Source organism: Coregonus clupeaformis, unplaced genomic scaffold (assembly GCF_020615455.1).
Source record: "Coregonus clupeaformis isolate EN_2021a unplaced genomic scaffold, ASM2061545v1 scaf0173, whole genome shotgun sequence".
Classification (NCBI taxonomy): domain Eukaryota; kingdom Metazoa; phylum Chordata; class Actinopteri; order Salmoniformes; family Salmonidae; genus Coregonus; species Coregonus clupeaformis.
In genome coordinates this window covers 210,562-224,916 of record NW_025533628.1, presented here as the reverse complement: position 1 = coordinate 224,916, position 14,355 = coordinate 210,562, and the positions used below count along the sequence as shown (strand labels likewise).

At 48.9% G+C, this 14,355-nt stretch overlaps 1 protein-coding gene across 1 annotated transcript in view; it reads right to left on the bottom strand.

The window, feature by feature from the left end:
* Window positions 1-14,355, bottom strand: part of LOC121578767 (regulator of G-protein signaling 7-like) — a 268,935-nt gene that overhangs the window by 200,224 nt on the left and 54,356 nt on the right. The window contains exon 3 of the mRNA XM_045213932.1: window positions 1,957-2,053. Coding sequence (XP_045069867.1) covers window positions 1,957-2,053 — 97 coding nt within the window. The remainder of the gene's footprint in view (window positions 1-1,956; window positions 2,054-14,355) is intronic.

The following is a 14,355-nucleotide window of genomic DNA, read 5'->3' as shown; positions in this document are numbered from 1 at the left end:
TCATTAAGGCTGCTTCTGGTACATAACGTACCACTCTGGCAGGAAGAAGCATCCAGGAGAGGCTTCATTAAGGCTGCTTCTGGTACATAACGTACCACTCTGGCAGGAAGAAGCATCCAGGAGAGGCTTCATTAAGGCTGCTTCTGGTACATAACGTACCACTCTGGCAGGAAGAAGCATCCAGGAGAGGCTTCATTAAGGCTGCTTCTGGTACATAACGTACCACTCTGGCAGGAAGAAGCATCCAGGAGAGGCTTCATTAAGGCTGCTTCTGGTACATAACGTACCACTCTGGCAGGAAGAAGCATCCAGGAGAGGCTTCATTAAGGCTGCTTCTGGTACATAACGTACCACTCTGGCAGGAAGAAGCATCCAGGAGAGGCTTCATTAAGGCTGCTTCTGGTACATAACGTACCACTCTGGCAGGAAGAAGCATCCAGGAGAGGCTTCATTAAGGCTGCTTTCCAAATCACATCCTATTCCTTATATAGTGCACTACTTTTGACCAGAGCTCTATTGGGTATTTCACCCAATAGGTATGGGAGGTTATCAAAATGTGATTTGTTTTCGAATTCTTTGTGGGTCTGTGTAATCTGAGGGAAATATGTGTCTCTAATATGGTCATACATTTGGCAGGAGGTTAGGAAGTGCAGCTCAGTTTCCACCTCATTTTGTGGGCAGTGTGCACATAGCCTGTCTTCTCTTGAGGGCCTGGTCTGCCTACGGCGGCCTTTCTCAATAGCAAGGCTATGCTCACTGAGTCTGTACATAGTCAAAGCTTTCCTTAAATTTTGGTCAGTCACAGTGGTCAGGTATTCTGCCACTGTGTACTCTCTGTTTAGGACCAAATAGCATTCCAGTTTGCTCCGTTTTTTGGTTAATTCATTCCAATGTGTCAAGTAATTATCTTTTTGTTTTCTCATGATTTGGTTGGGTCTAATTGTGTTGCTGTCCTGGGGCTCTGTGGGGTCTGTTTGTGTTTGTGAACAGAGCCCCAGGACCAGCTTGTTTAGGGGACTCTTCTCCAGGTTCATCTCTCTGTAGGTGATGGCTTTGTTATAGAAGGTTTGGGAATTGCTTCCTTTTAAGTGGTTGTAGAGTTGAATGGCTCTTTTCTGGATTTTGATAATTAGCAAGTATCGGTCTAATTTAGCTCTGCATACATTATTTGGTGTTTTACATTGTACACAGAGGATGTTTTTGCAGAATTCTGCATGCAGAGTCTCAATTTGGTGTTTGTCCCATTTTGTGAATTCTTGGTTGGTGAGCGGACCCCAGACCTCACAACCATAAAGGGCAATGGGTTCTATAACTGATTCAAATATTTTTAGCCAGATCCTAATTGGTATGTCGAATTTGATATTCCTTTTGATGGCATAGAAGGCCCTTCTTGCCTTGTCTCTCAGATCATTCACAGCTTCACAGTTACCTGTGGCCTGATATTTAGGCCGAGGTATGTATAGTTTTTTGTGTGCTCTAGGGCAACGGTGTCTAGATGGAGTTTGTATTTGTGGTCCTGGCAACTGGACCTTTTTTGGAACACCATTATTTTTGTCTTACTGAGATTTACTGTCAGGGCCCAGGTCTGACAGAATCTGTACAGAAGATCTAGGTGCTGCTGTAGGCCCTCCTTGGTTGGGGACAGAAGCACCAGAGCACCAGCAAACAGTAGACATTTGACTTCAGATTCTAGTAGGGTGAGGCCGGGTGCTGCAGACTGTTCTAGTGCCCTCGCCAATTCGTTGATATATATGTTGAAGAGGGTGGGGCTTAAACTGCATCCCTGTCTCACCCCATGGCCCTGTGGAAAGAAATGTGTGGTTTTTTTTGCCAATTTTAACCACACAATTGTTGTTTGTTTACATGGATTTTATAATGTCTCTCCCCCCCCTCTCTTCTCTCACACAAACACACACACACACCTTTTTACTGTAACTATAAAATGTTTTGTCTTACCTGAAAAAACACTTGGGATCTTGGATAAAAAACTCTTGACTGTGCGGATAGGAATTCCATTTTTCTCATCTTGCATATGAGCTATGACCTCTTCCATCTAGAAAAGAAAGGAGAGATTATGGTTGAATACCTCAAACACCAGCAGCATCAATACGCAGGGGAGAGGGGGGGAACTTGAGCCAAAGGGGTCAGTTGAGCCACCATTGTTTCTAGGAAACCATACACTAAATTAATAATTAAATAATTTATAAATTAATAATTTCACCAGATATGTAGGAAGAGGTCATCATTTCATGGAGTCTGTGAAGGAGGAAACCACGTGGGAAAAGGGGTAAAAGCAAGTTAGGTCCAAAAAAACTGTTTTTCACCAAGTCAAATGAATTTATTGTGTTAGAGGTTTCATGATCCTTGTATCTAAACCAAAGTAGATCATTTAGAGATTGTTATAAACATCAGTTGGGGTCTCTATTAACTTCTACATGAGGTCCTAAACCTAGCATGAAAGGGAATCCTTGTAGCTGTGTGGGCTAATATAGTCTAAATGTTTGCCTTGAGGTAAGTTGAGCCAATGGTTGAGCCAATGGCCATGGGGTAAGTTGAGCCAATGGTTGAGCCAATGGCCATGGGGTAAGTTGAGCCAATGGTTGAGCCAATGGCCGTGGGGTAAGTTGAGCCAATATAAAGTTAAGTAAATGTAAGTGTTTTCTTCCCAATACCCGGAGACCACCCAATACCCGGAGACCACCCCATACCCGGAGACCACCCCATACCCGGAGACCACCCCATACCCGGAGACCACCCAATACCCGGAGACCACCCCATACCCGGAGACCACCCCATACCTGGAGACCACCCCATACCCGGAGACCACCCCATACCCGGAGACCACCCCATACCCGGAGACCACCCCATACCCGGAGACCACCCCATACCCGGAGACCACCCCATACCCGGAGACCACTCCAGTATATGGCTCATATATTTTTATTTCAGATTTGCACAACTACCCATAAACCAGAAGTGTTTTAGACTTCCCTGGCAGAAGACAGTAAACAGGGTGTTTGAGAAAGATAACAGAGAGAGAAAGAGAGAGAGGGGGAGAGATGATCAGTGACAGGAAATGCAGGATAATCCCAAATCAGGGATGACATTTGGATCGGGAGGATCCCTCCCCCTGGCTCTCTCCTGGAGGAGCTTGGCACCAGATGGGTACAGGACAGGTGTGAGGCTCCATCCTCTCCCTCGTCCACCTGCTCTTCTACCATCTCTCTCTATCTCCTCTCTATCTCCTCTCTCCTCGCTCCTCTCTCTCTCTCTCTCTATCTCTCTACCTCTCTCTCTCTCCTCTCTCTCTCTCTATCTCTCTACCTCTCTCTCTCTCTCTCTCTACCTCTCTCTCTCTCCTCTCTCTCTCGCTCTCTATCTCCTCTCTCCTCTCTCTCTCTCTCTCTCTCTCTCTCTCTCTCCCTCTCCTCTCTCACTCTCTCCCTCCCTTCTCTCCTCTCTCTCCTCTCTCTCCTCTGTCTCTCCCTCCTCTCTCTCTCTCCCTCCTCTCTCTCCCTCCTCTCTCTCTCTCCTCTCAATTCAATTCAATTTAAGGGCTTTATTGGCATGGGAAACGTATGTTAACATTGCCAAAGCAAGTGAAGTAGATAATAAACAAAAGTGAAATAAACAATACATATTAACAGTAAACATTACACTCAGAAGTTCCAAAAGAATAGAGACATTTCAAATGTCATATTATGTCTATATACAGTGTTGTAACAATGTGCAAATAGTTAAAGTACAAATGGGGAAAATAAATCAACATAAATATGGGTTGTATTTACAATGGTGTTTGTTCTTCACTGGTTGCCCTTTTCTTGTGGCAACAGGTCACAAATATTGCTGCTGTGATGGCACACTGTGGTTTTCACCCAGTAGATCAAAATGGGGTTTGTTTTCGAATTCTTTGTTGATCAGTTTTTTTGTTAATTCTTTCCAACGTGTCAAGTAATTCTCTTTTTGTTTTCTCATGATTTGGTTGGGTCTAATTGTGTTGTTGTTGTTGTCCTGGGGCTCTGTGGGGTCTGTTTGTGTTTGTGAACAGAGCCCCAGGACCAGCTTGCTTAGGGGACTCTTCTCCAAGTTCATCTCTCTGTAGGTGATGGCTTTGTTATGGAAGGTTTGGGAATCGCTTCCTTTTAAGTGGTTATAGAATTTAACGGCTCTTTTCTGGATTTTGATAGGCAGTGGGCTCGGTGGTTGATGTCCTTGATGATCTTTTTGGCCTTCCTGTGACATCGGGTGCTGTAGGTGTCTTGGAGGGAGGGTAGTTTGCCCCCGGTAATGCGTTCGGCAGAACAAACCACCCTCTGGAGAGTTGCCGTACCAGGGGGTGATACAGCCCGACAGGATGCTCTCAATTGTGCATCTGTAAAGGTTTGTGAGGGTTTTAGGTGCCAAGCCACATTTCTTCAGCCTCCTGAGGTTGAAGAGGCTCTGTTGCGCCTTCTTCACCACACTTTGTCTGCGTAGGTGGACCATTTCAGTTTGTCAGTGATGTGTACGCCAAGGAACTTGAAGCTTTCCATCTTCTCCACTGCGGTCCCGTCGATGTGGATAGGGGGGTGCACCCTCTGCCGTTTCCTGAAGTCCACAATCATCTCCTTTGTTTTGTTGATGTTGAGTGAGAGGTTATTTTCCTGGCACCACAATCCCAGAGCCCTCACCTCCTCCCTGTAGGCGGTCTCGTCATTGTTGGTAATCAAGCCTACTACTGTTGTGTCGTCTGCAAAGTTGATGATTGAGTTGGAGGCGTGCTTGGCCACGCAGTCATGGGTGAACAGGGAGTACCGGAGGGGGCTGAGCACGCACCCTTGTGGGGCCCCAGTTTCGAGGATCAGCGAAGTGGAGATGTTGTTTCCTACCTCTCCTTCCTCTCTCTCTCGTCTCTCTCTCTCTCCTCTCTCCGTCCTCTGTCTCTCTCTCTCCCGTCTCTCTCTCTCTCCTCTCTCTCTCCTCTCTCTGTCTTCCGTCTCTCTCTCTCTGTCCTCCGTCTCTCTCTCTCTGTCCTCCGTCTCTCTCTCTCTGTCCTCCGTCTCTCTCTCCCATCTCTCTCTCTGTCCTCCGTCTCTCTCGCTCGTCTCTCTCTCCCATCTCTCTCTCTGTCCTCCGTCTCTCTCTCTCTGTCCTCCGTCTCTCTCTCTCTCTTGTCCTCTCTCTCCTCTCTAATCTCCTCTCTCTCTCCTCTTCCTCATAATCTCCCTCTCCTCTCTCGCTCGCTCCTCTCCCCTCATCCACCTGCCCGCATCCTCCCTTCCCACCCGAAAACCATGTCACAGACACCCCTACATTACATTGTCACAGACACCCCTCCACTGACGGATCCCCCTCCGTTGTCACAGACACCCCTCCACTGACGGATCCCCCTCCATTTTCACAGACCTGCAGTCTGATTGAATGAGCAGCAGCAGCAGCAGTAGTCAGCCAGCCAGCCAGTCAGCCAGTCAGCCAGCCAGTCAGCCAGCCAGTCAACCAGCCAGTCAGCCAGTCAGCCAGCCAGTCAGTCAGCCAGTCAGCCAGCCAGTCAGCCAGTCAGCCAGTCAGCCAGTCAGCCAGCCAGTCAGCCAGTCAGCCAGTCAGCCAGTCAGCCAGTCGGCCAATCAGTCAGCCAGTCAGCCAGTCAGCCAGTCGGCCAATCAGTCAGCCAGTCAGCCAGTCAGCCAGTCGGCCAGTCAGTCAGCCAGTCAGCCAGCCAGTCAGTCATTCCTCCATCATATCCTCAAGCCATCTCAGTTCTCTGCTCTCTGACTGTGAAGAGAGATGTGACAGTTGTGGCTGTAATAAAAGTGACCTTGCTGAGTGTCTCCCCTGCTATAAATCAGTACGATGTTGTCCCAAATGGCACCCTATTCCCTATATAGTGCACTACTTTAGACCAGAGCCCTATGACACCCTATTCCCTATATAGTGCACTACTTTAGACCAGAGAATGGCACCCTATTCCCTATATAGTGCACTACTTTAGACCAGAGCCCTATGGCACCCTATTCCCTACATAGTGCACTACTTTAGACCAGAGCCCTATGACACCCTATTCCCTATATAGTGCACTACTTTAGACCAGAGCCCTATGACACCCTATTCCCTATATAGTGCACTACTTTAGACCAGAGCCCTATGACACCCTATTCCCTATATAGTGCACTACTTTAGACCAGAGCCCTATGACACCCTATTCCCTATATAGTACACTACTTTAGACCAGAGCCCTATGACACCCTATTCCCTATATAGTGCACTACTTTAGACCAGAGCCCTATGACACCCTATTCCCTATATAGTGCACTACTTTAGACCAGGGACCAATAGGACGATAGTGAATAGGGTGGCATTTGGGAGGCAGCCTACATCACTTCAGCCTGCTCAGTGCCCTGATAGGCAGCATATTATTCTAACAGATTAACATCATGCTCTCTGATTGGTTCAGCGACCTTGTCAAACTGAATAAGCCTACTAAAGTAGCACCACTACCGTAGCTACTGTCAGAGCGCTGTAGAACAGGGGCAAGGCTAGCACGCTAACAGATCACACCACTACCGTAGCTACTGTCAGAGCGCTGTAGAACAGGGGCAAGGCTAGCACGCTAACAGATCACACCACTACCGTAGCTACTGTCAGAGCGCTGTAGAACAGGGGCAAGGCTAGCACGCTAACAGATCACACCACTACCGTAGCTACTGTCAGAGCGCTGTAGAACAGGGGCAAGGCTAGCACGCTAACAGATCACACCACTACCGTAGCTACTGTCAGAGCGCTGTAGAACAGGGGCAAGGCTAGCACGCTAACAGATCACACCACTACCGTAGCTACTGTCAGAGCGCTGTAGAACAGGGGGAAGGCTAGCACGCTAACAGATCACACCACTACCGTAGCTACTGTCAGAGCGCTGTAGAACAGGGGCAAGGCTAGCACGCTAACAGATCACACCACTACCGTAGCTACTGTCAGAGCGCTGTAGAACAGGGGCAAGGCTAGCGCGCTAACAGATCACACCACTACCGTAGCTACTGTCAGAGCGCTGTAGAACAGGGGCAAGGCTAGCACGCTAACAGATCACACCACTACCGTAGCTACTGTCAGAGCGCTGTAGAACAGGGGCAAGGCTAGCACGCTAACAGATCACACCACTACCGTAGCTACTGTCAGAGCGCTGTAGAACAGGGGCAAGGCTAGCACGCTAACAGATCACACCACTACCGTAGCTACTGTCAGAGCGCTGTAGAACAGGGGGAAGGCTAGCACGCTAACAGATCACACCACTACCGTAGCTACTGTCAGAGCGCTGTAGAACAGGGGCAAGGCTAGCACGCTAACAGATCACACCACTACCGTAGCTACTGTCAGAGCGCTGTAGAACAGGGGCAAGGCTAGCACGCTAACAGATCACACCACTACCGTAGCTACTGTCAGAGCGCTGTAGAACAGGGGCAAGGCTAGCACGCTAACAGATCACACCACTACCGTAGCTACTGTCAGAGCGCTGTAGAACAGGGGCAAGGCTAGCACGCTAACAGATCACACCACTACCGTAGCTACTGTCAGAGCGCTGTAGAACAGGGGCAAGGCTAGCACGCTAACAGATCACACCACTACCGTAGCTACTGTCAGAGCGCTGTAGAACAGGGGCAAGGCTAGCGCGCTAACAGATCACACCACTACCGTAGCTACTGTCAGAGCGCTGTAGAACAGGGGGCAAGGCTAGCGCGCTAACAGATCACACCACTACCGTAGCTACTGTCAGAGCGCTGTAGAACAGGGGCAAGGCTAGCACGCTAACAGATCACACCACTACCGTAGCTACTGTCAGAGCGCTGTAGAACAGGGGCAAGGCTAGCACGCTAACAGATCACACCACTACCGTAGCTACTGTCAGAGCGCTGTAGAACAGGGGCAAGGCTAGCACGCTAACAGATCACACCACTACCGTAGCTACTGTCAGAGCGCTGTAGAACAGGGGCAAGGCTAGCACGCTAACAGATCACACCACTACCGTAGCTACTGTCAGAGCGCTGTAGAACAGGGGCAAGGCTAGCACGCTAACAGATCACACCACTACCGTAGCTACTGTCAGAGCGCTGTAGAACAGGGGCAAGGCTAGCACGCTAACAGATCACACCACTACCGTAGCTACTGTCAGAGCGCTGTAGAACAGGGGCAAGGCTAGCACGCTAACAGATCACACCACTACCGTAGCTACTGTCAGAGCGCTGTAGAACAGGGGGCAAGGCTAGCACGCTAACAGATCACACCACTACCGTAGCTACTGTCAGAGCGCTGTAGAACAGGGGGCAAGGCTAGCACGCTAACAGATCACACCACTACCGTAGCTACTGTCAGAGCGCTGTAGAACAGGGGGCAAGGCTAGCACGCTAACAGATCACACCACTACCGTAGCTACTGTCAGAGCGCTGTAGAACAGGGGGCAAGGCTAGCACGCTAACAGATCACACCACTACCGTAGCTACTGTCAGAGCGCTGTAGAACAGGGGGAAGGCTAGCACGCTAACAGATCACACCACTACCGTAGCTACTGTCAGAGCGCTGTAGAACAGGGGCAAGGCTAGCACGCTAACAGATCACACCACTACCGTAGCTACTGTCAGAGCGCTGTAGAACAGGGGGAAGGCTAGCACGCTAACAGATCACACCACTACCGTAGCTACTGTCAGAGCGCTGTAGAACAGGGGCAAGGCTAGCGCGCTAACAGATCACACCACTACCGTAGCTACTGTCAGAGCGCTGTAGAACAGGGGCAAGGCTAGCACGCTAACAGATCACACCACTACCGTAGCTACTGTCAGAGCGCTGTAGAACAGGGGCAAGGCTAGCACGCTAACAGATCACACCACTACCGTAGCTACTGTCAGAGCGCTGTAGAACAGGGGCAAGGCTAGCACGCTAACAGATCACACCACTACCGTAGCTACTGTCAGAGCGCTGTAGAACAGGGGGAAGGCTAGCACGCTAACAGATCACACTGAGATTGATTCAGAGTATTAGGACATCAAAGGTATAGTGTTCTCAATAAGACAACCACTGAGCCACTGTACTATCACATTAGAGTCAGTAACATCATTCAGGCTGTGCTTCAGGGAGTCCATTCAGATCATTCCCAGGCTGTGCTTCAGGGAGTCCATGCAGATCATTCCCAGGCTGTGCTTCAGGGAGTCCATTCAGATCATTCAGGCTGCTTCAGGGAGTCCATTCAGATCATTCAGGCTGTGCTTCAGGGAGTCCATTCAGATCATTCAGGCTGTGCTTCAGGGAGTCCATTCAGATCATTCCCAGGCTGTGCTTCAGGGAGTCCATTCAGATCATTCAGGCTGTGCTGCAGGGAGTCCATTCAGATCATTCCCAGGCTGTGCTGCAGGGAGTCCATTCAGATCATTCAGGCTGTGCTTCAGGGAGTCCATTCAGATCATTCAGGCTGTGCTTCAGGGAGTCCATTCATATCATTCAGGCTGTGCTTCAGGGAGTCCATTCAGATCATTCCCAGGCTGTGCTTCAGGGAGTCCATTCAGTGTTAAGTATCCCTCCACAGTCCTCCCTCTCTCAGTGTGTGTTCCAAACAGCACCCTATTCCCTATATCGGCCCTGGAACAAAATACAAAATAGTGCACTATATAAAGGCTCTGGGATTTTATTTGGCGGCCCAAGTTTTCTGAGCAATATTAATTAATATTTTATTTTTTATATATAATTTTTGTTGTTGGACATAAGACTGTAAAATCACCAGGGAATCAGCGCAAAGTGATTTTAATTTAGGATATATTTTCCCAAGTATTCCCACTCATAAATATAGAGGCACATGTGATCATATCCCAACGTAATCAAAAAGTATTCTGTTTTTGTCAAATACTATATCTGTTTGGGATTCTTGCGGTCAATTTGCAGTTGACAAATTATTTATAACTATGTTCCAGCCCTCCGACCATCCGCTCAAGGAAAAATGGTCCCACAGCTGAATGTAATTAAGGACCCGATATAGGGAATCCGGTGCCATAAGGAACGCAGCGTCAGTGTGACCAGGCAGGTACCCAGCTGGCAACAGGACAGGACCAAGCGTTTGTTTGCTCTCCACTGACAACACGTTAAAGAGCAGTGATGAAAAGCTTCTCTTTGTCCTTTCTTCATGTTTGGTTTAAACAACCACAAACAGGTTGGATGTTATGGCGGAGGCCCAAATGGCACCTTATTCTCTATATAGTGCACTACTTTAGACCAGAGCTCTATGTCAAAAGTAGTGCACTTTTGTTAGGGAATAGGGTGCCATTTGGGATGCAAACTAAGAGTATTTTGTCTTGTGATGGTAACAGGAGCTGCTGATGGGGGCAACATTGGTATCCTGCTGCTAGAGGTTTCTCCAGGGAACCCACATCAGTAGCAGAACTGACAGCACCACAGATATCAACAACTACTACCATTAGTAGAACCTGACTCTAGAGCAGTCTGCTGCATGTAACCTGTCTGCTGCTGCTGCATGTAACCTGTCTGCTGCTGCATATAACCTGTCTGCTGCTGCTGCATGTAACCTGTCTGCTGCTGCTGCATGGAACCTGTCTGCTGCTGCATGTAACCTGTCTGCTGCTGCTGCATGTAACCTGTCTGCTGCTGCATGTAACCTGTCTGCTGCTGCTGCATGTAACCTGTCTGCTGCTGCATGGAACCTGTCTGCTGCTGCATGTAACCTGTCTGCTGCTGCTGCATGGAACCTGTCTGCTGCTGCTGCATGTAACCTGTCTGCTGCTGCTGCATGGAACCTGTCTTCTGCTGCATGGAACCTGTCTGCTGCTGCATGTAACCTGTCTGTCTGCCTGTCTGTGCTGTTTCACAGCAGTATGTTCATTACCGTACTCCCTTACCTCAGACAGTATGTTCATTACCGTACTCAGACAGTCAGTGGATGGGAGACTGAATACGTTGAGGATGACTGGCACAAAGCCACCCCGTCGGTTAGATCCTCCTCACCTTCCAACAGACTAAAGGGAAACTCAGTACAGGATACTGCACCGATTACACACATCCCCCATATGTCCTGAACAAAATGGATCCCAAAGTCTCTCCACCATGCATAGTGCCAAAAGACACCTGGAGACCTACTACCACTGCTTCTGGCTGATCTCATGATTCCGGAACATTATTGTCCAGGATTGAAGCGGTTTATTTCCAGTTAAGATTAAGAAGGACCCTGGTCTGGTTATTTTAAGTCTTCCTTCCAAAGATGTAGCACTACGCACTTTCACTTTCAACTCTTCAACAAATGACTGATGCTGGCTAGAAAATGGATATTGCTTGAGCAAGGCACGTAACCCTAATTGCTCCTGTAAGTCGCTCTGGATAAGAACGTCTACTAAATGATTAAAATGTAGTCCCTGACCAGGCTGACTCCTACAACCATCAGCTAAACTAATCAGTGATGGGCCACTGGCCCTGGTCGACCCAAATGGCACCCTATTCAATAGGGCCCTGGTCGACCCAAATGGCACCCTATTCAATAGGGATCTGGTCAAAAGTAGTGCACTTTGGGACTCTAGGGATGCCCATTTGGGATGTGCTGCCTGCTAGTCCCCAGGCCAGGTTCACCATTCTGCTCTCAGAATAGCCACACAGTAGACCTCCCACAGTAGACCTCCCACAGTAGACCTCCCACAGTAGACCTCCCACAGTAGACCTCCCACAGTGATAGATGCTACTTTCAGCATCTGCTCTTTTCACTCTCCAGTCAACACAGACCTGTTGTGATGCTCTGAGCCGGCTTCCTCTTTCCTCCTTTCTAACCAACATTATAACATTGTTCCCTCTATATTTATTTAGCAGGCAGGTGGCCCACCGCAGTTAAACTGTCGCTACCGCTGCAAAATATATGATGTCATTTTAAATAGATATTTAAAGTAGAGGACTACTCTGGAGGAGGGGAGATGACAGTACAGTAGAGGACTACTCTGGAGGAGGGTAGATGACAGTACAGTAGAGGACTACTCTGGAGGAGGGTAGATGACAGTACAGTAGAGGACTACTCTGGAGGAGGGTAGATGACAGTACAGTAGAGGACTACTCTGGAGGAGGGTAGATGACAGTACAGTAGAGGACTACTCTGGAGGAGGGTAGATGACAGTACAGTAGAGGACTACTCTGGAGGAGGGTAGATGACAGTACAGTAGAGGACTACTCTGGAGGAGGGTAGATGACAGTACAGTAGAGGACTACTCTGGAGGAGTGTAGATGACAGTACAGTAGAGGACTACTCTGGAGGAGTGTAGATGACAGTACAGTAGAGGACTACTCTGGAGGAGGGTAGATGACAGTACAGTAGAGGACTACTCTGGAGGAGGGGAGATGACAGTACAGTAGAGGACTACTCTGGAGGAGTGTAGATGACAGTACAGTAGAGGACTACTCTGGAGGAGGGTAGATGACAGTACAGTAGAGGACTACTCTGGAGGAGGGTAGATGACAGTACAGTAGAGGACTACTCTGGAGGAGGGTAGATGACAGTACAGTAGAGGACTACTCTGGAGGAGGGTAGATGACAGTACAGTAGAGGACTACTCTGGAGGAGGGTAGATGACAGTACAGTAGAGGACTACTCTGGAGGAGGGTAGATGACAGTACAGTAGAGGACTACTCTGGAGGAGGGTAGATGACAGTACAGTAGAGGACTACTCTGGAGGAGGGTAGATGACAGTACAGTAGAGGACTACTCTGGAGGAGGGTAGATGACAGTACAGTAGAGGACTACTCTGGAGGAGGGTAGATGACAGTACAGTAGAGGACTACTCTGGAGGAGGGTAGATGACAGTACAGTAGAGGACTACTCTGGAGGAGGGTAGATGACAGTACAGTAGAGGACTACTCTGGAGGAGGGTAGATGACAGTACAGTAGAGGACTACTCTGGAGGAGGGTAGATGACAGTACAGTAGAGGACTACTCTGGAGGAGGGTAGATGACAGTACAGTAGAGGACTACTCTGGAGGAGGGTAGATGACAGTACAGTAGAGGACTACTCTGGAGGAGGGTAGATGACAGTACAGTAGAGGACTACTCTGGAGGAGGGTAGATGACAGTACAGTAGAGGACTACTCTGGAGGAGGGTAGATGACAGTACAGTAGAGGACTACTCTGGAGGAGGGTAGATGACAGTACAGTAGAGGACTACTCTGGAGGAGGGTAGATGACAGTACAGTAGAGGACTACTCTGGAGGAGGGTAGATGACAGTACAGTAGAGGACTACTCTGGAGGAGTGTAGATGACAGTACAGTAGAGGACTACTCTGGAGGAGGGTAGATGACAGTACAGTAGAGGACTACTCTGGAGGAGGGTAGATGACAGTACAGTAGAGGACTACTCTGGAGGAGGGTAGATGACAGTACAGTAGAGGACTACTCTGGAGGAGGGTAGATGACAGTACAGTAGAGGACTACTCTGGAGGAGGGTAGATGACAGTACAGTAGAGGACTACTCTGGAGGAGGGTAGATGACAGTACAGTAGAGGACTACTCTGGAGGAGTGTAGATGACAGTACAGTAGAGGACTACTCTGGAGGAGGGTAGATGACAGTACAGTAGAGGACTACTCTGGAGGAGGGTAGATGACAGTACAGTAGAGGACTACTCTGGAGGAGGGTAGATGACAGTACAGTAGAGGACTACTCTGGAGGAGGGTAGATGACAGTACAGTAGAGGACTACTCTGGAGGAGGGGAGATGACAGTACAGTAGAGGACTACTCTGGAGGAGGGTAGATGACAGTACAGTAGAGGACTACTCTGGAGGAGGGTAGATGACAGTACAGTAGAGGACTACTCTGGAGGAGGGTAGATGACAGTACAGTAGAGGACTACTCTGGAGGAGGGTAGATGACAGTACAGTAGAGGACTACTCTGGAGGAGGGTAGATGACAGTACAGTAGAGGACTACTCTGGAGGAGGGTAGATGACAGTACAGTAGAGGACTACTCTGGAGGAGGGTAGATGACAGTACAGTAGAGGACTACTCTGGAGGAGGGTAGATGACAGTACAGTAGAGGACTACTCTGGAGGAGGGTAGATGACAGTACAGTAGAGGACTACTCTGGAGGAGGGTAGATGACAGTACAGTAGAGGACTACTCTGGAGGAGGGTAGATGACAGTACAGTAGAGGACTACTCTGGAGGAGGGTAGATGACAGTACAGTAGAGGACTACTCTGGAGGAGGGTAGATGACAGTACAGTAGAGGACTACTCTGGAGGAGGGTAGATGACAGTACAGTAGAGGACTACTCTGGAGGAGGGTAGATGACAGTACAGTAGAGGACTACTCTGGAGGAGGGTAGATGACAGTACAGTAGAGGACTACTCTGGAGGAGGGTAGAT